At 37.6% G+C, this 26,816-nt stretch overlaps 2 protein-coding genes across 4 annotated transcripts in view; one reads left to right on the forward strand and one right to left on the reverse strand.

Moving 5' to 3' along the window:
• LOC128030719 (otoancorin) lies at positions 1 to 17,316 on the forward strand. 2 transcript variants are annotated; one of them, XM_052618581.1, is made up of 29 exons: positions 1 to 82; positions 232 to 326; positions 4,809 to 4,830; positions 5,225 to 5,261; positions 5,375 to 5,504; positions 5,833 to 5,901; positions 6,019 to 6,209; positions 7,920 to 8,083; positions 8,277 to 8,357; positions 8,524 to 8,639; positions 8,793 to 8,935; positions 9,330 to 9,438; positions 9,531 to 9,752; positions 9,830 to 9,991; positions 10,144 to 10,284; positions 10,370 to 10,425; positions 11,044 to 11,164; positions 11,254 to 11,372; positions 11,539 to 11,674; positions 12,566 to 12,759; positions 13,051 to 13,141; positions 13,569 to 13,734; positions 13,890 to 14,077; positions 14,211 to 14,363; positions 15,014 to 15,156; positions 15,298 to 15,434; positions 15,515 to 15,612; positions 15,931 to 16,129; positions 16,317 to 17,316. In XM_052618581.1, the coding sequence occupies exons 1-29, from the start codon at positions 28 to 30 to the stop codon at positions 16,394 to 16,396; spliced, it is 3,618 nt and encodes a 1,205-aa protein (XP_052474541.1). In that variant the 5' UTR covers positions 1 to 27; the 3' UTR covers positions 16,397 to 17,316. The 2 variants fall into 2 exon arrangements, with proteins under 2 accessions (XP_052474541.1, XP_052474542.1); XM_052618582.1 differs by having other exon boundaries at positions 235 to 326.
• The window catches only part of LOC128030718 (zinc finger protein 687a), a 12,739-nt gene continuing 3,229 nt past the window's right edge, over positions 17,307 to 26,816 (reverse strand). Inside the window, exons 3-11 of one of the 2 annotated variants that reach the window (XM_052618580.1) lie at positions 24,155 to 24,233; positions 23,923 to 24,007; positions 22,812 to 22,996; positions 21,729 to 21,920; positions 21,394 to 21,556; positions 21,082 to 21,309; positions 20,595 to 20,707; positions 20,031 to 20,121; positions 17,307 to 19,692 (exon numbers count right to left, since the gene is read on the reverse strand). In XM_052618580.1, the coding sequence (XP_052474540.1) occupies positions 19,108 to 19,692; positions 20,031 to 20,121; positions 20,595 to 20,707; positions 21,082 to 21,309; positions 21,394 to 21,556; positions 21,729 to 21,920; positions 22,812 to 22,996; positions 23,923 to 24,007; positions 24,155 to 24,233 (1,721 nt within the window). In that variant the 3' untranslated portion in view covers positions 17,307 to 19,107. Of the gene's footprint in view, positions 19,693 to 20,030; positions 20,122 to 20,594; positions 20,708 to 21,081; positions 21,310 to 21,393; positions 21,557 to 21,728; positions 21,921 to 22,811; positions 22,997 to 23,922; positions 24,008 to 24,154; positions 24,246 to 26,816 lie in introns of both variants that reach the window. The other variant, XM_052618579.1, reaches the window with a different exon arrangement.

Consider the following 26,816-nt stretch of genomic DNA (forward strand, 5'->3'; position numbering starts at 1 on the left):
TGGAGAAAGAGAACAGGGAACGGCAAAATGGGATTATACAGAGAGGTTCTGTTGCTCTCTTTTCTAGTCCACGGGGCTACAGGTAACTGGTTTAATAATATTACATTTTTTATTTAATAATTTTGGACCTTAAATAGAAGAGACAAAGTTTGTTTTAAACTTCTTGTAATACAATGAAGAAAATGTCATTAATTTCAGTATAAATGTGCTGTAATTTGTTACTACTTACAGTAGCATCCCAGGGTATGAAGGACATGCCCATCAGCCAGTCAACAATAGGATTTCCGCGACTACCTGCAGACTTCAGGGAAATGGCCAAGAAACTGGTAACTTAGTACCACGCAATCCTTACATCTCATACTGTACATACAGTTATGTGCCAGGATAAATGGGTTGTTTCTTTAACTATAGGGAATAATGAAACACTATTTCTGAATTGTCATTTTTCTGAACAAACTATGTAATTTCCATAACATTACGTGGAAATGACACCAACAAAATAACTGACCTCTTGTCCTGCTGAGGCTAATTTCATATATATCATATTAAGTATCTTAAACTGAGACAAATAATATTTTTACACTTTTTACACAGTTTGTTAAACTACAGCTTGATATAAATAATCAGTGATATTTACCAAGATTTTACTTGGTTTCCTTCACACATCCAAGTTCAAGTCAAGTTCAAGTCTGCTTTATTGTCAATTTCCACATGTACAGTACATACATACAGAGAATCGAAATTGCGTTACTCTCAGACCCCGGTGCATACAGATAACATTAACATTAAAGCCTAAAAAAATAACTAGATCAAATATAAAATGTAGATACAATAATACAATAAGGGAATTATAAAAAAAAGACATATAATAAAAATAAAAGTTAAAAATAAAGTTAAATAAAGCAGCGCAAGGTAAATGACAGATATATTGCAAATCAACGAAGTGAACAACAGTGCAGTTAAAAGATTTTTTAGTGCAAAAAAATCACTTATTAAAAATATCTTAAGTCTGATTAAAGTGACAAGTGACAAGTGACCAAGAGCAGTTATCCCATGACTTACATGAATTTTAATTTCAATCATGCTCTTAAACCTTGTTTTGAAGAAAAAAAAGAGCAACATAGAAATTTATATAAATAATTTTCACACAATAAATATTGAAACTGTGTTTATTTCACTCTTTTTCTACTATCTAAATACAGAAAAAAATATATTAATTATTATTTATATTTTTAAAGGTCCCGTTTTTCGTGCTTTTTTGAAGCTTTGATTGTGTTTACAGTGTGCAATATAACACGTGTTCATGTTTCACGTGTAAAAAAACACAGTATTTTTTACACAATTTACCCATCTGTATACCGCTGTTTTCACTGTCATAAAAACGGGCTGACGACTTCCTTGTTCTATGAAGTCCCTCCTTCAGAAATACGTAACGAGTTCTGATTGTGCCAGTGGTTCCTGTGTTGTGATTCGACAGCAGCTGAGCGCACGTGGCCCTCCTGGAAACGTGATTGGACTAGCTTTGAGAAGCAGGTGTGCAGGAGCATGTGCTGGAGATGTACTTATAATCACAGGAGCGTTTTTATTGACGAGATGCGCATGAAAATCGCATTCGATTTTTTTGCACAGCCCTAACATCTAGTTAACAAAGCTAAACAGCGTTACCCTTTGTGTAATAAGTTACAGAAACTGTTAAACGCAGCAACTTAAATAATAAAATACACTTACCAGTTGTGGTCCATAAACAACGCCTTCTCCAGACAAAGAGGGAACTGCTCCATCTTTCAAGAATAATCTTTCTGCAAATCCAGCATTAAACTGATTGAGATTGAGGAAGCTCGCTTTCTCAGAAAAATGTGCTGCACATAGTTTTACTTGTGGATTATAATTTTCGGGAACCGAGTTAAACATAAATTGTAACCATTAATCTCCAAGTACAGCATTCCTGGGAAGCCCAAACAAAGATGATTGAAACTGCGTTTCAACGACATGTAGAGCTTAGATCGGGCCCAACAAATCAAGCCCGACCCTACCCGAGCCTGAGCACGTTGTGTCCGAGCCCGGCCCGGCCCGGCCCGGCCCGACACATTCACTGTAATTATGAGCCCGAGTCCAATTTAAACCCGACCATTTTTAATATATGGGCCGTTATAACCAGGGGCGGCGGGGGGGGGGGGGGTTATATATACAGCTCCCCCGTAGCACAGCAGCACCTGCGGTAAAAAAAAACAACAACAAAAAAACGGCGCCACCCCTGTATATATATGCGTGCCGCATTTAATGCACGAGACAAAGCCAACACATATGTTGTCACTCCCCATGACTAGTTTAAAATGTTTCCATACCTCCGATTTTCCTCCAAACTTGCTCAGAGTTAATTCTCCTGTTTTTTTTTTCTTTGCTTCTTCAAGCTCCATGTTGCACTTAATCTACTGAATAGTACAGCACGCACAGCAGGTGTGATGCGTCACGCATGCGAGACTGCGAGTGGACGAGACGCTGCGCATGACACGTGACGTGCTTTATCAAGGGCCCGACCCGGCCCGAAGACGGTGGCGGGCGGGCCGAGCCGGTTCGGGCAGAGAATCTAAGCTCTAACGACATGGCAAACACAAACAAGACCACACACCCTTTTTTGTGTATTCCTGTGGGCGGAGGTTAGTCAAAAAACTGTTTTAGTGACGTCATTACTGCAGGAACTAGAGGGATGTAGTCCAAACTGGTTGTTTTTTGTATGCAAATTCTGTTAAATAAAATATCTCTCTTGGCATTGAACTTTGAGCTTTAGAATTTTACAGATATTATTTATACTCTAGTGGGAAGTCGTGGTTTAGGACTTCCAATCGAAGGGTTGTGAGTTCTAGTCTCGGGCTGGACGGAATTGTGGGTGGTGGTAGTGCATGTACAGCTCTCTCTCCACCTTCAATACCACGACTTAGGTGCCCTTGAGCAAGGCATCGGAACCCCCAACTGCTCCCCGGGCGCCGCAGCATAAACGGCTGCTCTGTGTGTGTGTGTGTGTGTGTGTGTGTGTGTGTTGGATGGGTTAAATGCAGAGCACAAATTCTGAGTATGGGTCACCATATTTGGCTGAATGTCACTTCACTTTCACTCTAACAACAACATTACACACTAACTAAAGTTTAAAACATGGGATCACGAAGAACGGGACCTTTAATAAGGATTTTGCAGGGTCTGCAAGGGTAACAAGGGTAAAATAGCATCCACATAAAAGGCGTTTGAAAAAAGATATACAAAAATATAGTATAAACAAGTCAAGTCACCTTTATTTATATAGCGCTTTAAACTAAATACATTGCATTAAAGCAACTGAATAACATTCATTAGGAACACAGTGTGTCAATAATGCAAAATGATAGTTAAAGGCAGTTCATCATTGAATTCAGTGATGTCATCTCTGTTCAGTTTAAATAGTGTCTGTGCATTTATTTTCAATCAAGTCAACGATATCTCTGTACATGGAGTGACCCCAACTAAGCAAGCCAGAGGCGACAGCGGCAAGGAACACAAAACTCCATCGGTGACAGAATGGAGAAAAAAACCTTGGGAGAAACCAGGCTCAGTTGGGGGGCCAGTATTCTTCTAACCAGACGAAACCAGTAGTTCAATTCCAGGCTGCAGCAAAGTCAGACTGTGCAGAAGAATCATCTGTTTCCTGTGGTCTTGTACTGGTGGTCATCTGAGACAAGGTTTTTACAGGGGATCTGTATCTGGGGCTCTAGTTGTCCTGGTCTCCGCTGTCTTTCAGGGCAGTAGAGGTCCTTTCTAGGTGCTGGTCCACCATCTGGTCTGGATACATGCTGGATCCGGGTGACTGCAGTGACCCTCTGATCTGGATACAGACTGTGACCTTGGAATAAGAGAGAAACAGACTAATATTAGCATAGATGCCATTCTTCTAATGATGTAGCAAGTACATAGGGTGTTATGGGAAGTTTTCCCGGTTCCGGTTTACCTAAATAATGCAGCCTAAAAATCCTTTAACGGTTTTGGATATTAAAAGCATATTAGTATGTTATGTGTATGCCAGGTTAAAGAGATGGGTCTTTAATATAGATTTAAACTGCAAGAGTGTGTCTGCCTCCCGAACAATGTTAGGTAGGTTATTCCAGAGTTTAGGCACCACATAGGAAAAGGATCTGCCGCCTGCAGTTGATTTTGATATTCTAGGTATTATCAAATTGCCTGAGTTTTGAGAACGTAGCGGACGTAGAGGATTATAATGTAAAAGGAGCTCATTCAAATACTGAGGTGCTAAACCATTCAGGGCTTTATAAGTAATAAGCAATATTTTAAAATCTATACGATGTTTGATAGGGAGCCAGTGCAGCGATGACAGGACCGGGCTAATATGGTCATACTTCCTGGTTCACGTCTGGTTCAGACGTGTGTCTTATCCACTGCGCTAACACCAGCCCCATTTGAGTTTTACAAATTCTAGAAACGTGGCTTTTTAAGGAAAGATTGCTATCAAATTGTATACCTAGGTTCCTAACTGATGACGAAGAATTGACAGAGCAACCATCAAGTCTTAGACAGTGTTCTCGGTTATTACATGTAGAGTTTTTAGGTCCTATAATTAACACCTCTGTTTTTGGTTGTGATTGTCATTTTGGTGTGAAACTATCATTAGAATGTAAATTAATTCCTAACTAATAGATTTTAGCCTTGTTCACCAGTCATTAACCAACTATAAATGTACATGTGTGTAAGTCTTATTCAGAACAAATTGCAGTTTCAGCTTTACATTTTTTTGTAATTTAATATGTTCCTTTGTTTTCTGACAGATGAGCAGATGCTTCATGAAAGGTAAAATTCCTAAAGCCACATTTGTCATTATCTGTTGGCTTGGACACATTTGGCCTTACAAAATCATGGTATGAAAATGACTAATGCATTGCTCCTGTCCTGTAATACATTTAGGGAGCTATATTGCATAAACCATAAGCAAATACAAATGCCTAAGGAAACAGTGTAGTGTATATTTGCTTATTGCATTAGAGAAAAAAAAAATATTCCATTCAAAACCAAATGTATTACTAATCATAATCTTCTCTGTCATAAATGCAATATATTTTGGAGTCAGATAACAATTATTCTAAAGTTTATACCATTATTCATAACCAGAAAATGTTTGTTGTTCATAAAGAGAGTGTTTGGGTTTTTGTGTCTTTTGTTAAATGATGTGGTTGCATTGTTTCAGGTCACCTGGTGCCTGTAATGAACAATTCACTGAACAGGTAGACTGCCATTGAGCTAATGGAGATAACTATATTACTGGTGTATTTTTGAATACTATTGATCACATTTCATTACATGGAAAACAACTTAATTTTTTTTATTTATCTCTCAGCTCATATGGAAAGATGATGGAGAGCCCCATCTCTATTTTTCCAGAGCTTCTCTCCTCACTCGCTCAGTCTTTCCTCTCTCACTCCAACCTGCTGTTCAATGAAACGGCAGTAGAGCAGGAGTCAGCCTGGGTAACTCTCTAATTATCGTAAATGCACACATACAGTTATCTATAGATATCTAACTTTGGGCTTCCAAATGACTTCTCTTTATGCTAAAGTATGACGATTATAGTTTCTACACACTAACTCTAACCCAAAGCCGAACACTGATCAGACAGTACAACCTTTTGAAACTTTTAAAATGAATAAATACATTGTTAGGATACTTTCAGAATAATTAAATGCTTGGGATATTTTTTGGCAAATGCACGTGCTTACACACAGAAGAGACACCCATATACCCATATATTGTCTTTATTTTATGTTCATCTTGATGGGAAATCTACAATAAATTCAGAACATTGCTGAGAAGATGTTGAACTGCACCAACATGGGTCATATTATTGATCTCATGAGGAATAGTACGGTTAGTGCAGGACTACCAGGAAAATAATAATAATATAATATAATATTAAAACGACAAAATGCATTAACGCACCTTTTTTCCATTTTCTCTCTCTTTTTCATATTTGCATACACTCAGGAAGGCCCTAGTTGTTTCATGCGGGCATTCATGGCTCCTCTTTCCTGGATGACGATCATGCAGAATGGAACAGACCTCAACAAAGAAGATCTAACAAAACTTTTATGGGTGGCTAAACCCTTCTTAGAAGCAATGCCTCTGTCTAGCTTTGTGCTGCCGGTGTTTTCTCAAAGCTCTCAGTTGGCTAAAATGTGAGTGTATTCAGAATCAGAATCAGAATGACATTTATTTAAGAAATGTAGTGTTTTTTTCTTTTCCTTCTTTTCTAGGAGCTCTTGGTACAAACATACATACATACATATATATCACATTGAGAACAGAAAATAAGATTTAAATAAGTAAGGGGAAAAAATAAAATAATATCTGGAACAGAAGATTTATGTACAGAATTTTGCATTATTTACTGTATATACACAATTGTATTTACATAATATTTGAGAGAGAGGCAGTATTAGTTATTAAGAAATGAATCACAGAAGACGGGTGGTCATTTCTGTGTAGGAAAAATAATTTTTATACCTAGATGTTCACTCATGTGCACAGAGATCTGCAACGTCTGTGGGTCTGTGATGATGTTACCTGCCTGTTTCTTTGAGTTGTACAAGTCATCTGTGCCTGTGGAAGGTGGAACTTCTTCAGCTGATGAAGGAAGTACAACCTCTGCTGGGCCTTTTTCACAATGGAGTCAATGTGAATGTCCCACTTCAGGTCCTGTGTGATGGTTGTGTCCAGAAACCTGTATGACTCCACTGCAGCCACAGTGCTGTTCATGATGGTGAGAGGAGGGAGTACAGGGGGCCTTCTCCTAAAGCCCACAATTATCTGAGTATCAGAGTTTTGACAACACACTTACCATGTAGCTTTCAAATAAGCCTAAAGGACTTGATTTAGTTAGGGTTGAATCTAAACTCTGCAGTGCTCCACACCCCTGGTGTAGAGAGAGAAGAGCAGTGGGGAGAGCACATACCCCTGAGGAGCTCCGGTGCTGATGGTGTGGGTGTTGGATGTGAGTTTTCCCAGCCTCATTAGCTGGTGCCTGTCTGTCAGGAAGCTGATGATCCTGGACATCACAGGCTTTGAGGCAGGTTGGAGAGACACTGTCTGGACCTTTGGCTTTCCTTAACTTCTGTTTCCTAAAGAATCTGTGTACATCATCTTCACAGATATTAAGTGCTGGCTGAGAATCAGTGGTGGGAGGGTGTTGATAGCTGTGTTGTGAGAGTGTCTATGGGATGTGAGATCAGGCTTTTCAAACCTGAAGTAAAACAGTCGCTAAAGGTTGAGTCTCCACAGTGCTGGGGGATGGCGTCTTGTAACTGGTGATGGCTTTCAGACCCTTCCACTTTAATGTAAGTTTATTGCTTGAAAACTGTTTTTTTTTTTTTTTTTCAGATTTTCAGAGTAGCTTCTTTTAGATACTCTTATCCGTTTGAGTCTTGCACTGAATAAAGAAAAAATATAATTGCACACTCACTTAAGCATTGTTTATTAGTTTCCAACATTTCGGCAAAACAAAGCTGTTTTTTGTTTTATTACTCTATTTTGAGGTTTGCACTGAACCAAGGCTTGTCATTGGAAAATGTTAAATAAGTCCTGGTTGAAACATGCATGTCCTCACAGAAACTGATGTAGGATGTCACAGTGTCATGGTGTCAATGAGCTCAAGCTGATCAGAAAAAAGTTACTTAAGACAGGACAAATAAACAAACAAAAATAGTAAAAGTATCTAGGAGCTAAAAGCCGAGGCAGCTATGTGCGGAACCATCTTCTTTCATATTACGCTTATAGCTAAACTCAAGCGACTAAACAAATGGAGTATCTTTACCTTAGTCCTCAATTTTGAAGTAAAATTTAGTTTCCTTGTTTGTGTCTGTTTTCTCTTCTCCCTCGTTATGCTGAAGGATGAAGGTGTTTGGTGAGGTGTTCAGCATTCTGTCTGAGGAACAGAGGAATGCTATTATTGGCTGGGTCAAAGAGAGAGTTGCACAAAATGAATTTAAATGCGTTCTGAAAGCACCTGTCTTCAGCGTCCTGTCCTCTGGATCACTGGAAAAAACTATCATCCGTAAGTTTTGAATGATCTGTAAGCTTTTATAATCAAAACTGGACATAACATAATGTTACATATAACATAACATAAACAAGTAAAGCAGAAATATTTATACTTTTTTCAACCGGGCATTTTAAATATGTGTTTTTAAATGTATTGTTTATATAAGGTACAATAATCTATTAACAAATTCTCCTGACTAATCTAGGAAATGGCTCATCATTCAAGGCAAAGATGAATCCGATGAATGTTCCAAGAGCTGAAAGGACTCAATATTCAACGAATGATGGTAAATCAGAAAGAAGTGGAAAAAACATTATTATAGTTAATTATAAAAGTTAATACAATTATTCGTTTTTTGTTGTTGTTGTTGTTGTTTTTTACACTTAAAATTATTATAGTAGTTTTTTAGTGCTTTGTCAAACATTCAATGTTTGTCTGTTTGTCTGAAACAGCAGTCCCTAAATGCCCTCCCAGAATGCTCTGGCTGAAGGCTAACGTGTTGACAATGATGGGGCCTTACCTATCACGGCTGTCTTTAGAGGAAGCAAAGACCATCCCTAAAGAAGAGGTCCGTAACTGTGACATGATATTCAAACCAATGCCATAATTCATACTGTATGTGTTTTGTTTCATTGCCTTTGTGTCTCAGCTCATACCATGCATAATACCTAAATCCAAATTCACCTAGATCCAATGATTATTGTAATCTTTTTTTTTTCAGCTATGTGAGTTTTTCAGGACTCCAGATTTTTCTCCGTCATTTCAAAATGTTAGTGGAATGCAGCCCGCTCTTGGCCGAACACTTTTTCAACGCTTGAAACAAGAGTGTTCTAGCAGGGACAATTTCACTCACTATATGGACAGGTTAGGATTTACATCATTAGTGTGTGCTTAGTGCATTGCCTTGGTAAATTGTATTCAGGTTAACAGCCATAATACACTGATTCCTCTGGAAGCCTGTTGCCGCTTTTTAGTAGAAAATAAACAAATGTATGATTAAAAACTATATTGTGAGACAAAGTCAAACTGTGAGGAATAAAACAAAGTCACAATTATGAGATTTAAACTTACATTACAATATAGAAAATCATATTGTGTGATGTAACAAAGTCAGAGTTTTGAGATATAATGTCACATTGTGATGCGTAAGTCACAATTGTAAGATTTGGCATCAGGACATTTAAGAACAGGCATGGATGCCCCTTTCACTCTACTTCTGAGAAACTCCTGTTTCATCGATTACTTCCTGTTTTTACAGGTTGGGCTCCCTGGCGTGTTTCTTTGATGGTGCGCCGTCACTAAATCTGAATCTTAGTAGAAAACTGCTGTCTCAGATTGATACCTGTAACAACCCTGAAATAGACACGGTCAGAACTGACACTTTATTGAATCGTTGTTGCTCCCAAATTTCCATAGCCTAATTGTAATGTTATTTTAATTCCACTCAACCCTCCTTTAGGTGAAAAGACAACTAGTACAGAAAATTCTGGAGAAAGATGACCATTCCTCCTCTCCTGAGATTCTGCTGTCTCTGGGATCCGGCGTTTCTGTCCTTCCTCTTTCCAGGCTGTCCCGCTTCACCTCTGAGGACCTGAACAACACCCTCACCAGCTTGAGTCAGGCCAAGTGGAGCCCAGCTCAAGCTAAGACTCTGGCTAAGAAACTGTTGGAAGCTGCTAAGGTTACATTTTCTGCTCAGTTTATAGAGCTGAGGTTTTTTTTTTCCTATTGTTTTGACAAGAATGTTATCTTTCGTAGAATATAAGTGGTGAGAAGTTGTTGTCTCTCGGTACGATGGTGAGAGGGGTGGCCAGTTCCCTCCTCAAGAATGTGAAGGCAGAAGGGCTGCTGGGAAATGAAGCCCTGAAAACTATGAGTGAGAAGATGTCCTCCCTACAAAGAACAGCACTACTGGAAGCGGTAAGACTAAAATGAGTTAATTGAGAAGAAAATAAATTCCACCAATAAGAAGAATAAACAAAAAACAGTGAATGTCCAAACTATCAATGAAATCCCTTCTGCCTCCTCCTTGATCCTGCTCTCTCTGTCTCTTGGTTTTATCAAATCGCCAGTTCCGTCGTGATGTAAATGCATCTGAACTGGTGGAGGGGTTGCCAGATTCTCTCCTCTCTTCTCTGTCTCTGTCCACGCTGGAGAAGGCAGACCTCAGCTCTGTGGATCAGCTGCAGGGACGCGGCTGGACTCGTGCTCAAGTACAAACACTAGACAGTAATATAAAAATCCAAATCCATTTCCGCTCTATCCGTTTTCTCAGATTTCCTTTTTTTCTATCTGTAGTCAGCATTCCTTCTGAAGAAGATTTTGGGTAATAGCATCAACCTTGGAGAATTACGGTGAGACTCTATGTGACTGCAACATACAGCTATGCTCTAGTTTATGTAGACCTTGAAGAAATGTTTTATTTTATTTTTTATTTTTAACAAGAGAGATGAGAGAAAAAAAATAAGAATATAAACAATAGCTAAATGAGAACAAAAACTTAATACAGTACATGACTTTTAAAATTGGAGCAGATTTTAAAACACTAGGCATCATACACTTGCCAACTTTGTAAATGGTCAAAAACTGGGAATAATTAACTTACGACTGAGGATCACACACCACTAGACTTTCCGTCGACTTGTGCAGAAATGTGTGCCTTGTGTTGGGAGATGTGACAAATTAAAACAATCAGCTAAAATGTTCTAAAATTGGATTCAAGTATGAAACATATTTGATAGCCTCTGATTGTATCAGTCTGAAGCTTAAAAATTGGAGTCTGTACTCATCATACACTATGCAATTTTCTGTCAACTCTGTCTACTCAGATTTTACAGACTAGCTTTGACTTTCAACAGCTAATGCTGAGTTGTCCAGACTGCAAATTGGTGCAAAAATCTGTGCTCAACTTATGTAATGTACTGCAGCTTTAAGATGCAGTATCCTGATCAAGCTCATGGTGTTGTTAACAGGAAGCTGGGTCAGGCTGTACAGGGTGTCACTTGTGAAATGATTGAAAAAATCAATCAAACTGATGTTTTGGAAATGGCACAGATACTTAACGAATCCTGCGCATGGCTCTCCAGGGTTCAGGTAAACATCACATATTCACTCTCTTTTTCCACACACGTTCTTTCATCAGATCTGTCTCCATGATAAAAAAATTCATTTTTCTTTCTAAGATTCGCTGTACAGCTCAAAAACTCTTTGCAAGTCTGGAGGAACAGAGCCCAGGATATTTCACGAACATTAACAACTCTGAGCTTCAGGCTATCCCATCGATACTACTTATCCATCTACCGTAAGAGCAGAACAGTGCTGTACATGCATAATTAACATACATTTTACATTTAAATGCATTCAAATTGAATGTAACTTAAGTTTCAATCAAATGCTAAGACAGGCAAAATATTATTTTTCTTTACTTTTCTTTCCCTCTCGCACTATCCATATCATGACACATTCAGAGTGGAGCAGATTCAAAACCTGTCAGATGCTGTGTGTCCTGCTTTCATGGAGAAGATGAAGCAAGTCAACCTGTCATCTCTGCCAAACAGCTCTCCAGCACGCTACACACTTACTAAAAGAGCCATCGGCTGCCTGGTAATATGTGCACACATATGCACAGGCATGTCCTGTCCGAGAAACCCACACACATCTAAAGCTAACGTGTTGCTGTTTGCAACCAATTTCAGTTCTGTAATGAAATCCATCATAAATTAGTTGGATGGTGTGCAATTACATAACAGAATGCAGCCAGACTTAATTGACATGACAGTACTCTTTTCATTCTGTTGACTTACATTAATACAAATACAGGAGACAGGAGACAAGCTTAAGCAAATTTGCTGCTCTCTAAATCGATATGTCACAGACCCCTTGAATGCTGAATGAAAAGAATGCAATCTTTAAATCTGCAGGCTTGCAGCATTGCAGTAAAGTGTAAATTGAATATTTTTATATTTTGCATGTATCATATGTTGGAATAAGTTTTTAAAAAGACATTGCAAAATGCAACTTCATATTACAACGTGCATTGTGGGAACAGACCCTTTTCAACTTTTTTTTTCCCATTATGCATTTCAGGATTTTTGCATTTCACTGCTCTGCTTCCTTATTGACTTTCTATGTAAACATGCACTAGTTGTAAGTGTTCAACCTTCGTGCATGGGATCGCATCTTTTGCAGTAGCTTTTGCAGCGTCTCATGTTCTAAAAACACATTGCTCCAGTTAAAATTTAAACTTTTAAAAAAACATGTCTCTAGACACTGGGTTTTTCTTTTTTCATTGCAAAAAGTCTCACATTTTTGCTTTTAGAAAAGCTCACGTTTTTAAAAGTGTATCTCTTTAAAGTTGACACAGTGTTTTAAAAATGCATCGCTCATATTCCAGCTTCTTCCTAAAGAATACTAAACACCACCTCTACACTAAAGCAATATGCTGCCAACTACAGAACACCACACTGTTCTAATCTGTGTCCTGGATCTGTGCAGAAGGGGAACGTGTCTGATCTGTCTGCGGCAGAGGTTTTGACTCTAGGCCCTCTGGTGTGTGAGTTAGACCCAGCTTGGATTTCCTCTCTGAACCCTGCAGCTCTGAACTCCACGCTGAAGGCTCTCGTATCCTGTCAGTATATCCAGCAACAGCACAGAGAGCATCTGTTCAGACTGCTTACAACCACCTACGGGTAACAGCATGTGCTAAATCACACATAACCCACAAGGGCTTCACACAGCCCACAGTCTTACGCATAACCCCTGCAACCTCAGATCCCACATCAGTGCTTTTCTAGTTCATTGTTAAAGAGACTGTGAAGCCCACTGTGGCTTCAAAACAAAAGCATTTTAAACCTTTGAAAAATTCTTGACATTAAACAGCCTTCTACTCCCAGCCTTGAGTCACACAGTAGTAAAACCTGTGCTTGAATTAGATGTTTTGCATTGCTGTTAATGATGCGTTTGTCTTTTCTTTGAACAAGGGACCCTGCTTACTGGTCAGAGGAAGACATGAGGGTGCTTGGGCCACTTTTGTTACTTAATGACACTGTTATTGAAAAGCTGCCGGCCAAAGTAAGAATCTCAGCAATGACCAGTAGATTATGGAAAAGTGGGATTAGATTGTTAAATGTACACATATGTAAAATAATTTAATATTTAAATAATAATAAAAATCTCAGACAATGATTACTCAGTTATTTTATTTATTACATTTGTATGAATATGTAAATTTTTTGTTAATAATTCTAATATAATAATATATTATAATAATGATTATAAATATAAGTTTTAACATTTAAATATTTTTAGAGTTATTTATTTTTTACTTTTGAGTAAATAAATAAATGTTCCCTTAATTTTATTTTAAATGTAACTTTTAGTTCTCCATTGTGTAGCAGATGTCTTATTTATAACTGACAGGCTATTTTTCTCCAAAATTTTACATTTTTTCTTTTTTAATTTCCCAACCATCCCTCCATTCTGCTCATCTGTTCTGCAGAGCTGGATGAAGTCATATCTGTCAGACCTGATGGACAGTTTGCCCAGTCAGCCTTTGGTTCCTCTTCCCAAGGAGTTCAGCTCTTGGTTTGATCTCTCTGCACTTCAGCGCAAGCTTTTTGAGCTCAGAACGAGTAGCACACTACTGAACCGCAGGAAGCGTGAATGTATGTGTACCAGAAACTGCATATGGAAGTATAAACGATATCTTTTTTGAAAACAGACAGTTATGACGTGTTCTCAAAGAATAACCAATAGTTGAAATATGAATGATCTTTCTACCTAAAACATGCCATTTGACTTGATTTTTTCTTTTTGACAGTGGTGTCCACCGTAACAGAGCCCACGCTCACTTATATTGAGGACCTCAAACAGTGCAATGTATACTGGACTCCCACCCAGCTCAGTAAAATGACTGTGCAGACTTTCAAAGATGCTGTGCCAACATTAGGAGAGATAACCAATTACAGCACAGAACAACTGGCTGCACTCAGAGCAAAAACTCTGGAGGTACACAAACACACATAAAAAAAAGTTCAATTATAATATGCACAATAGTTTGTTATATAACAAAAGAATCTAAAAAAAAAACATTTACAGCATGACTTCAGTGGTCAAAGACTATGTATGTTGTATATGGCAGGCATGGCAGAGTGTTTCCATGTTGAATGAGTCCCAGATGTCTAATCTGGGCTGCATCTGCCAGAGCTTCAGTGCTGATGAGCTGGCCAAGCTCAGCATTGCTTCACTGGACACACTGGAGACACTGACTGCTTGCAACTTTACACAGACACAGGTAATACACACACACACACACATTCAGTCACTTAACAGCATCTAGATTGTATATAAAACATTATACATACTACTGTTCAAAAGTTTGGGGTCAGTAAGAAATTAATACTTTTATACAGCAAGGATGCATTCAACTGATCAGTAGGGACTGTAAAGTCTTTTACAATGTTACAAAAATATATATTTTGAAATATATGAATTTTGCATTCATGAAAGAATCCCGAATAAAAACAAAAAGGTATCACAGAACAAGGTTTCAAACACTTATAATAATAATAAGAAATGAAAAATTATTGATCAAATCAGCATAACAGACAGATCTCATGAAGGATCATATGACACTGAAAACTGAATTAATGATGCTAAAAATTCAGCTTTGCCATCACAGGAATAAACAATATTTTATTTTCAGAAATAGTAAGAATATTTCACAATATTACTGCTTTTGCTGTATTTTTGATCAAATCAATTCACCCTTGGTAAGCATCAGACATCTCTCAAAAAAATTACAAATCTTACCAACCTCAAACATTTGAATGATTTAATCCTTAATTATTTTTTTACTATCGATTTATGTATATTTAGTTTTAGCATAAATGTAATGTACATATATATATATAAACATAAAAGTGAAAGTGATGAATTCTGCAGAGGACAGCCGTCTGGAAGGCCTTTGAAAGGGTGGCTGGCATCAGTGTGGCTGGACTAGGACATCTGGAAATGGTGGGACTGGGACAGTTCGTCTGTGGTCTACAACCTGGCCAGATTGATCAGCTCAATTCCTCCAGCTTCAGGCTAGAAATACTTCCAACATTTGTGGTTATATTTTAATTTACAAGCATGCTTATGCACACTACAGCCCAACAAAACCACTGTTAAGTGAATGTTGTGTACAGACCTGATCATTGTGATTGTCTGATGTGTGTGTTTCTCAGGGAGGCAGTAGAGGCGCTCGGTCGTGCTCCTTGTCCTCTGACCTTTAGAGAGCTTCTGAAGGAAAAAGCAGTGGCTGCATTTGGGAAACCAAAAACCTGGACTGAAGCTCAAGTCAGCATTCTGGGCAACATCATTGGTGAGATACAAAGGATGTATACTGTTGAATATTTACACTTGACTAGTCCAAGCTGCCTTTATCATTTGATGTCTCTCTAGCTGGTTTAAGTGCTGCTGAGCTGGGAAGTCTAAATCCAACCGTCCTGCAATTCATTCAGCCGTCCGCCATCCCTCTTATACCTTCAGAACGCTTAGCTGTAAGCTTACTCTCTTGTTCACAAACTTTAATGGTTTTATTTCTTGACATTATCATTTCGTATCTTATGTTTGACCAGTTGTTAAAGGGATACTCCACCCAAAAAATCAATATCTCCTGTACACTTGCATTATATGAACTCACAGAGATGTAATTTCATTCATATCAGTTTGTGTTCATCTGTAAAAAGAAAGTCATACATCTGGGATGGCATGAGGGTGAGTTAATAATGAGAGAATTTTCATTTTTAGGTGGAGTATACCTTTAATTGGGTAGATCTGTAAGTAAAGCAAATGTGACTCTTGTCATCTGTGTTCAGGCATTGTCGGTCAGCCAGTTGAAGGCTTTGGGTCCTGACAATGCTGCTGCGGTAACAGAGGCTCAGCGTGCAGGCCTCAGGGTCGATCAAAGGGCCGCACTGGATGAAGCCATGGGACTGAAAACTGCAGGCACTGGAAGCTCCACTGGAATCTCCAATCCAGGCTCTGGTGGATCAGTCCCACTGCCACTAAAAGGAGGTAAGTGACAGGAAAAGGGTCAGGAAACGTGTTTGGCGATAGTTTCCCACAAACTATAATTAATAATCTCAATGTGATCCAGATTCTACTAAACACAACTGATACATTTGAAGGTATCTTTTAGATGCATTATCGTAAAAAATAATTCCAAAACATATTTACAAATATTTTTCTTTGTGTACTACAGGTGCAGCAGTAGAGAGCAAGGCAGGATGGGTCCTCCTCATGCAGGCCATTGCACTGCTGTTGTTTGGATACATTCTCTAAGGAGCAGAAGGTCAAAGGCCACAGGATGCCATGTGTCAGAGAGCAGATTCAGCTACTGCTGTGTGATCAACCAGCAAACCAGTAGATTTCAGAAATGTTATAATTGCTTTATTTGAAAACTAGGTTTTAAAATGCTAAGTCACCGATTGCAAATTTAGATTAGACTAAAGCTAGAAATAGTTGAGATGGTGGTTTGATCAAATCTGGGTCTTACCCATCTTTATTTACTTAAATGCATCTTAAAAACTATAGTTGATAATATCTCTATTTAGATATATTTAAATGCAGATCTATTATTATGCTATGAGAGACATAAAACACTGTCTATACTTAATTAAAATGTATCGAAGATGTAGTTTTGTTATTAGTTATTCAATTTCAGTTAAATGGGTGTATTATTGAAAGGTTGTGTTCTAATTCAAATTATTTACACCCAAACATAATGGATAATAAAGGTTATGTCTGTAAAGAGAGTAACTGTGCGATTTGAATAGTCAAAGCTGAGACTTTCACACCCTCATGTGATAAAACTCGCCACAGTACCACTCTCAAATCGTCAAATATTGACGCCTGGTCAGGACACCTTGGCATGACTTTGACACACAGGGACACACATTTTTCGACGTGCAGGGTCCTCCATTGCTTTAAATAATTAAATGATTAATTTATCATGATTAAATGATATATTGGGCAATAATACTGCCATTCTTGCATATATGTTGGGGTGTGATTTTTCAATGTAAACAGTCACAAGTTGTATTTATATAACCCAACCCCTGCCACTAAATCTACCATTTGTCAATAAAACACAATATATAACAGACAGATACAAATACTGTCATAATTTATTCTTTGAACTCTTTCGAGGCAATATGATTGATTTGTGAGAGGAATAGACGTGATCGCCATATAAGAAATTAATCATTTTATTCAGCAAAGACACATTAGATCAATCAAAAGTGAGAGTAAAAACTTTTACATTGTTATAAAAGACTTCTATTTCAAATAAATGCTGTACTTTAAGAACGTTTCTTTACCAGAGAGCCCTGAAAAATGCATCATGGTAGAAGCACAATCATTTTCAACATTGATAATAAAAAGAACAGTTTCTTGAGCACCAAATCAGCATATTCAAAATATGTCAGAATGATCATGTGACACTGAAGACTGGAGTAATGATGCTAACATTTGAACAATATATTAACATAGAAAGCAGTTTCTTAAATGGTAAAAACAAACAAACTAAAAAAGTTTTACGGGACGACTGAAATAAAACGTATTTGGGGGTGGTTAAATTGTATATATTTTTTATTATTGATAGGTTTGTAAAATGAGTATGTAAAGTCTGTTATAACTAGGCATACAATAGTGATTTAGCCATTACAGTTTTTTTATTAATCAATCAATTTGAAACAGCCCAAAAATAAATGCAGGAGGTTACAGTAAAATAAAGCTATATTAATCCTTTTTAAAAAGAAAACCAGGAGACAAGATATGTAAGGCACCAATAAAACAATTCCAGCGTAAACAATGTTTTTCCCAGTCAGGAAACAAATCATCTGCCGCATTTAACTGTAATCTTGACATAATGCATCTTATACTAATGAAGAAGGCACTTATTTTGTTCTCATTCTAAAGATCTGCAGCTGTTCAGCAGCTTTCCTGATCTTAATGCCTCTGTGGAAACAAATAGAAGAAATACAAACATTAAACGTAAAAACAATAATTCAAGCAGAAAGGATTCACCTGATTCGGGAGCATTTGGCTGTAACTAAACTGTTAGGAATTACAGTATTTTCATCTAGAAGCAGCTGCATTTTGATTTGGGAAGAAAATTGACTGTACAGTTGTTTGTCTGCACAATGGAATCAGTAGGCACAGGATCTTAGCAGGGCTGGTAAACGTGTATGACACTTTATATATCTTAAGAACATGATGCTCAGGGTCTCAGATCAATTATGAGCAAGTTGCAAACACTTTTTAGGTTGATCAAACCTACGTAATCATCATTCCTCTATAGCATTAGTTGTCTCCTCTACTGTGATTTTACAAAACTAGTCTAACAGAGTTATAACTTACAGGTTTTGCCCTGATGCATTGTATTTCTCTAGTTTTTAGGTGAGAACGTGGAGTGCTAAAAGCCTGAAACCCAAATACTTACTTTCAATGACAATACACGCTTGATGCTGAAGGCCACAAACAAACACCCCTAAACACAAAAGTAATTACATTTTGCATTACAAAATTGAAATCTACTTTAATTAAATTAACAATTAAGTACATTTTCTCACCAAAACGGTCTTCATCTTAATCTTGGCATTTTACTTTTGAGATTTTCTGCATTAAGATATTCATTACTATAATACAGTCATTTGTTATTGCATTATTGCTCTGTTATTTATTACTGTGATGCTTTAATTAGTTTTTTTTTGTTTTTTTTATTAGCATAAAGGGCTATAAATTATAGAATTTTTTTACAAATATATCATTTAAATGCGTTTTTTTTTACATTACAGAAATGGAAATAATTTTTTTGCATTACAGTAATGAGAATTGGTGTGCTTAATTAAAAATGAAATGCCACAAAACAGTAGGTATCACAAAAAATCTTAAAGGTCCTAAAACTACGCATTTTCTTTAAGGAAAACATAATTTCTTATTTTTTGTTGTTGATTTTGGGGTGACATGTTCTTGACAGGTTTAAAGTCTCTCTAAGCTGGTTTGTCTGTTTTGTATGCGCTGATGAAGGCCATGCCGTGAGTTCTGAAGTGTGTACTGAGATCAGCAGGTTTGCTAAAGTAACGTCCACACACCTTACAGGTGTGCTTACCTTCCCCATCCTCCACCAGTGTCCCCCCTAAACTCGAGGGTGACCCTGGGGACCCTGCTGCAACTGCAGAGTCCGAGGTCACAGAATTTGAACCAGTGACAGGAGACGCCACAGCGTGGTCGGAGGGGGAATCCCGCACACGGTGGCTGATGAAGAGATGTCTGCTGAGGGACGAGGAGGACGCAAAACACGCCCCACACTGCTGACACTGAAAGCTGCTTGCCCCGTCACGGTGACAAACAATATGCTGGAGAAACTCCTCCCTGTCCTCTGTTGTAAAACCACACGGCATACAGCGGAATCCTGTGGCTTCCTGCTCCTCAGCTGCAGCTCCCCTGCGAGGCCTGGTCAGGCTGCTCTCAGCCAATCGGCTTTCTGCTTCAACTGAGGCCCCGCCTCCCAAAGTGCCAGGGCCACCATCATGCTCAGATGAGCTGTCAGCTGCATCTGTGATACGAGGAACTGTCTGAAAGAGAGAAACGGAGAGTAAGTGACTTACTGTGGCAAAACTAGAGGAAGTCGTAAACTTTCAATGAGCTTTACCTTGGGTAAAAAGTCCAGTTACTTGATAAAGTTGTAAAAAAAATTGAAAAATAATTTTTCATAATTGATTAAATTATTATATATATATATATATATATATATATATATATATATATATATATATATATATATATATAAAAATTAGGGGTGATTAGGATTTTCACCATAGCCAGTTGCAAATACTATGGTGACCTCAAGCAACAAAAATCTCTGATAGGTGATCATGGCTTTGTCCATCTGAAAGAGTATTTGTGCTCTTACCTCCTTGGCTGCTCTTCCTCCATGCTGAGCCTGAATATGTTTCTCCAGAATCAGTTTACTGCTGAAGCTCCTCTTCCCACCTGTACAGAGTCTTCATAAAAAGAAATTACACTAAATGAGAGATTACATGTTATTTCAATAATTTCCTGTTCATTTATGCAATGATTCAAGGGGAAAACTTGCTAAATAAAACACAAACATTGCTGAATTTGGACAATTAAGGCACACTTAAAAATTATGGTAGTTGTAAGAGAAAGTTTAACATTGTTTGGAAACACACTTGTGAGTTAGTGATGCGTGTGACAGCCAAGTATAGTGATCCATCCTTGGAATTGGTGCTCTGCATTTAACCCATCCAAGTGCACACACACACACACGCCGTGACACACACCCGGAGCAGGGGGCAGCCATTTGTGCTGCAGCACCCGGGGATCATTTGGGGGTTTGGTGCCTTGCTCAAGGGCACCTCAGTCGTGGTATTGAATGTTGAAGAGAGTGCTGTTCATTCATTGACATTCATACATTAAAATAATTTTGGAGCTACTGTACACGTGTTATACTTACTGGCAATAAAATGCTCTTTTGATGCCTTTGTGCTTGACACGGATGTGCCGTCTTAAACTTGAGGATGAAGAGAAGGACCCTTCACAAAGAGTGCATGGAAACTTCTTCAGTTCCTTCAAAAAAAAAACGTGATTTTTGTACACCATTAATACAGTCATTATAAAATTGAATCATGATGAGACATTTTTAATATGGGGTTGCTGGGTTAGGACAAATTGAAAAACATGGAAATTTACCAAAGAAACTAAAAGCACACAAACTGCTACAAATCATATACCTGTGCATTCATGGCTTGCATATGAAAATATTTTATATGATCTATTGAAATAATTTTTTTCCCCCTCACACTACTGCTACAATTCAAAAGGTAGTAGGTTTTTTGTTTTTAAGTCTGTTATGCTCATCACTGCTGGATTTATTTAATAAAAAATAGAAAATTTAATAAAAACGCATATATATATATTTTTTTTCATCTTGACGTCCTGACCTTGCCATGCTGCTCAGACATGTGGGTGATGTAGTTCTCCTTGTCTGTGTAGTGCATCTGGCACTGTGAACAACGCCAGCTCTGGGCAGCAGAGCTCCCATCCTCTCTCGCCATTCTTCCTCTGTCCTTGTCTTCATCCCGTCCCCACTCCTCCCCATCAGAGCTCTCCATCTTTACCAAGTTGTTCTCTGCCGATGTGTCATACATGCTAAAGTCCCTGTGAGAGTCCTAGAGACAAATTACAATGAGGTCATGCACTCATATTATCAATGAATAGAGCTTATTATTGTTCGAACCAAATAGAAATCAAACCTTAACATGCTCAAGAAGGGAACTTCTCTGCGTGAACAGCTTGTTACATTCAGGACATTTAAAGACGTGCATCTTCTGCTTGGTTAAGTGAGTGTCAATATGGACGCTGAGCAATGCTTTTTGGGTAAAAACAGTCCGACACATCACACATTTATAGATCTCCCTGTCATAAAAAAGCAATAGTTATTAGCAACTTAAAAAATATATTTTTTTTTGCTAAATATTTTAAAAAGGGTTGCTTGACTGCAGTTTAGGTTTAACCTCAGTTTGACTATGGCCTTAGTTTCAAGGTAGTTTCCCCAACGTTGGCACACACACCAAGGGTTTACACTTACTTGGACTGCCTTGCTGTCTCAGGAAGTTCAGGATGCAGGGAGGTGCAGTGGGCTTCAGCGCCAGAGGGAGATTTGAAAGCCATGGGGCAGGAGGGGCATTTATGGAAGATCTCACAGTGGGCCGTCTGCATGTGATTCTTCACAGCATTCAAGCTATTCATTCCTCCAAACACCAAATGACAACAGGCACATCTGCAATGGAAAGGAGAGAGAATGAACAGAGAAAACTGCCATATAGTTCAGTTTTGGTGACCTTATTCTCATCCAAAACAATGTGAAGATCATGGAGAAGTCAGAAGGCACTCAGAAAGTCCAAAGCAGACTTATATGATAGAATAACTTTTGACGCCAGGAAATCCCTATGGACAAAGTCATCCCGCTGTGGCTGTAGCATAAACATGCTAACTGACCAGACTGAGGATGATGGCGAATGACATGCAGATCCTCAGCAACATAAGTCTCGAAAGTGAAAATAAAATAGATCATCAGCTCAACATTGTGATGTCTATAAGCCATCCGTGATGAACGATGGCACCGTCTATCGTCTATCGGCCCAACCCTGTTTTTCTCTTTCATATGAATGTTACAGTGGTAATTGACATAGCATTACTTACAGTACAGAAGCTATAACATATTTTTCTGCCTTATTCTGTGATCAAAATGGAAGAAAAAGCTATTTATAGTATATACATATTATACTGATTATACAATCGTAATCATAAATTTGTCATTATTAAACTTTATATCAAAAATATATGGTTATTGTCCAGCAGTATATATTTTATTTCTTATCCAAGTAAAAGTAAGATAATGTTTTTTTGGTAAATTAGACATAAATAAATATTATTAGTCTTATTATTATTATTAATACTACATTTGACATTTATGTCCCTCTCACTTCTGAAATGATTGCTACTCCCCATGCCCTGTAACATAACTGAATATAACACTTCAGCTATATGCCATGTGATCTTGATTTGGGGATCAAATATGAATTTTTATAGTGAATTTTATTCAGTGGGAAAGGGGCCAAAACGGCTCTTTTGAGGTTGAAGATTGCAGAGCCCTGAGCTAGGTGGATACCTATATCCAAGGCGTCGTGAGTAGTGCAGGCAGCTTTGATTCAGATGAGTGTTGAGGTCGTTACTCGGACAGATGACTCCACATTCAGGGCACACCAGCGGAGGGAGCTGCTGATGTAACCGGCGGTGAGCCGCGGCACTACACGAGTTCCACAGCGGCATCGGAGGAGAACACTGCATGCAACACTATAGGGAAACCAAAATGTAATCATTATAAAATCCTGTTGAAGAAAAAGTCCACACAAAAATTTAAATTTGCTGACAATTTACTCAAATTTAGCATCCCTTCACTTGCTCAGAGTTTGAACAGATTATAAAAACATCACAATAACCCACAAGCTATCCACACAACTCCAGTCCATCAATTAACATCTTGAGAAACAGCAAGTTTGTAATAAAAAAAATCCGTCATTAAGACGTTTTCACTTTAAACCGTTGTCCCCACACATCAAAATCAACATATTTGTTTACATATATTTGTTTTGGACTGTTTTTACTTGCAAATAGTGCATGATCTGTCCATATTTCTCTCCTGATTCAGACAAGACAATGTTGTCACTGGAGAAAGCAATATTATAGACGGAGGACTCAGTGGTTTAAAGTAAAAAAATCTTATAGATGGGTTTGTTTATTACAAACAGACAACTTTTCCCTTCACACAGCATTCATTTATTGTTATTTAGATTACTGTGATGCTTTTAGCCCACATTTGGACTCTCGTTCTGATGGCACCCATTCACTAAAGAGGAATCATTTGTTGAGCAAGCAATTTCAATGAAGAAACAAACTCTTCTATGTCTTTTGTGATCTGAGGGTGAGAAAATAGTCAACAAATTTTCATTTTTAGGGTGACTTTTCCTTTAATATTAACAGATTTTAATAACAATGTTTGGCATTTTATTATTTATTTTAATCATTTATTTAGTTTGATGTTAAATAAATATTAAATTATAATTACAAACTATACATGAAAAGCATAAATGTGTTGTTTTTTTCCAGGTAAGACATTTTTGTAAACATGTTATCAGGGCAAATGCAAGTTTACCAATAAACTACTGTCCTAAATACACACACACACACAGAAACGGCTCTCCACGCATACACTCACTCACCGCTTCAGTACCACCAGACTCCACCTCTTGAAAGTGTGCTACTATTTCTGCCTTCCCTTTGAACGGACTCCAACACTCTGGACAGCTGAGATCATTGAGCATACAAACATACCAGGCAGCATCTTAATCACTCAGTCTCCAGACATTTCATTAGAACAACTCCTTTCCCCTTAATTACTCATTCATTCAAATGTAAAGAACAAATGAGCATTATCTGACAGTGTGCTATTACCTGTTATCAGAAGATTGAGCCAGATGGACACCACTTTCTTTAATGGAAGACAGAGCGGAGGCAGCTGGAGAGAGCACACCTGTAATAGACACTGTATTGTAAACACATATAAATATCAGCTAAATCCTTCTGAAATGGACATGGGTTAATAAAATATACTAATCTAGATTATTGTGGTCAATTATCTACAACGCTGTAAACCTACTATAATTTATAATTCAGCTCCCTGAAGAGTACTTTAGCAATGCACTGAGCCCAGAGACTGTTCTTTGAAAACGCATGCAGAAAGAACAAGCCCCAGCTGAATTATTCCACATCAATGCTTGATTTTTTTTTGTTTTGCAGTGCACAGATTCCCTGTGGATCGAGACAGTGACTGCTCCCTGATCCCTGTGTGCACACCTGTTACCTACGACTACGAATTTCATGTCTGTTTTTACATCTGCAATGTTTTATAGATGTAAAGTTAAAATAATAATAATAATAAAAAAAAAAAGTCTATTTTAAGAATTCAATTTTATATATATATAGAATAAGTTTCCGAACATTTTAATGCCAAGGACTCCGAAATATGATGATCCCTTTGCGAGGAACTCGTTTCCTTATATATAAACGCAGGTTTGTAGACTATTAAACACTAATGTTCAAAGTTTTGGGTCGGTGTGATTTTTTCATGTTTCTGAAGTACCTTATGCTCACCAACATGACATTTATTTGATAAAAAAAAATATTATAATACTTTTCAATATTATTACAATCTAAAATAACCGATTTCCATTTTAATATACAGTGGAGATCAAAATTAGAGAACAACCAATAATTTCCTCAATTTCAAGGTCACTGCAAATAGTCCTATTTGAACTTATCAGTTAAAAAAAAAAAACACATTTCAACTGTTCATTTCAATCAATTGTTTTCTGAAGCACAGTATAAAAAGTTAAATAAGATATTTGAAAAAGAATCACCTCCAAGATATTAATTACCGTATTTTCTGGACTATAAGTCACACTTTTTTTCATAGTTTGGCTGGTCCTGCGACTTATAGTCAGGCGCGACTTATCAAAATTAATTTGACATGAACCAAGAGAAATGAACTAAGAGACATGAACCAAGAGAAAACATTACCGTCTCCAGCCGTGAGAGGGCGCTCTATGCTGCTCAGTGCTCCTGTAGTCTACACTGAAGACATAGAGTGCCCTCTGGCGGCTAAAGACGATAACGTTTTCTTTTGGTTCTTGGTTCTAAATAAATGCGAATTATAGTCCAGTGCGACTTATTTATGTTTTTTTTTTCCTCATCATGACTTATTTTTGGGCTGATGTGACTTATACTCTGTTGCGACTAACTAAAATACGGTAACTGGCAGCATTCCTCCGATTTTCACACAGATTGCAAGAGGGCAGGCCACCCTGCAACAGGAGGCTGTCCAGATGAAGGCCAAAGAGGAATGACCAGCCACAGTTAGAGAAGCTGGTCATTCCAAATCTGTAATTTCTGACAATTCATTCAAGTCTCCCTTAAAGGCTGGTTGTTCACTCTCATTAGCAGAAAGTATCAAAAGGCTAAACTCAACTTTGCTGAGGAGAATGTTGCGTGGGTAGAGAAGAACTGGTCCAAAGCTCCCTTTAGTGATGAGACAAGTTTAATTTACTTGGGTCTGATGGGAAACATTCTGTTTGTTGTAAAGCTGAGGATAGATTGAAGCACAAGAGTGCAAAGAAGTGAAATTTGGAGGAGGGACTGTGAAATGTTTTGTGTGGCAGGAGTTGGGTCTCTTTTACAGCTACAAGGCAGGGTGAATGCAACATGCAGGAACTTCCCTGCAAGCATCTCCCAATCAGCTTGTAATTTTCATTCAAGACATCACACTGCAAAACTGGTAAAGCAGTTTCTTGATGCTAAAAAAGACTGAAATAATGAAATGGTCCGCCCAGAGTCCTGATCAGAACCCAACTAAAAACTCACTACAGTTACCGAACTATGGAAGAGAGAGCAAGAAGAATGGACCAAGATCAGACCAGAGCAGTCTGAGAAACTAGTGATGTCCTACGGCTGCAGATGTGCTGAAGTCATTAAAGAAAAGGAACTCTACACTTCCTTCTGATTTCAGGTTAGCAGTAAAACGACAAGTTACGAAAACAGCCGTATACCTACAGATAATATTTCTTCAAATTCTGAGTAATGAATATTAAACATTTTTCTGAAATAAATAAAGTATTTATACATTGTTCTCTAATTTTGATCTCCATTGTATGTTAAAAAGCACTTTATTCATTTTACCATTACTCCAGTCCATTTAATAATTTTATTATCAATACTGATTAATAGTTTTGCATACTTTTTTCAGGATTCATTAGTTCAAAACGTTTATCTGAAAATCTACTGTAACATTATAAATGTCTTTCATGTCAATTTCAATCAATTTAGTGTATCCATGCTGAATTAATTTTAAAAAAGAGGGAAAAAGAATCTTACTGACCCAAACTTAGTAGTGTAAAAAGACCCTGTTTCACAGTGTAAGGAAAATATAATTAAGCTGAAGGTGCCACTGGCAAAGAACAATACCTTAAAAAGCACAAAAAAACTACATCTAAATATATTGTTCCACAAAACTTCCATCACATTTCTTTTGTATTCCTTACTGTTGAAATCTAGGGCTGTC

Source organism: Carassius gibelio, chromosome A16 (assembly GCF_023724105.1).
Source record: "Carassius gibelio isolate Cgi1373 ecotype wild population from Czech Republic chromosome A16, carGib1.2-hapl.c, whole genome shotgun sequence".
NCBI classification, from domain to species: Eukaryota; Metazoa; Chordata; class Actinopteri; order Cypriniformes; family Cyprinidae; genus Carassius; species Carassius gibelio.

Bases quoted from the DNA above. Each gene is read 5' to 3' on its own strand.
- LOC128030719 (XM_052618581.1), top strand. From the start codon at position 28: ATGGGATTATACAGAGAGGTTCTGTTGCTCTCTTTTCTAGTCCACGGG. The intron at 4,831-5,224 runs GTAAAATTCCTA...GCATTGTTTCAG, and splicing joins GAGCAGATGCTTCATGAAAG to GTCACCTGGTGCCTGTAATG. The intron at 12,760-13,050 runs GTAACAGCATGT...TCTTTGAACAAG, and splicing joins CTGCTTACAACCACCTACGG to GGACCCTGCTTACTGGTCAG.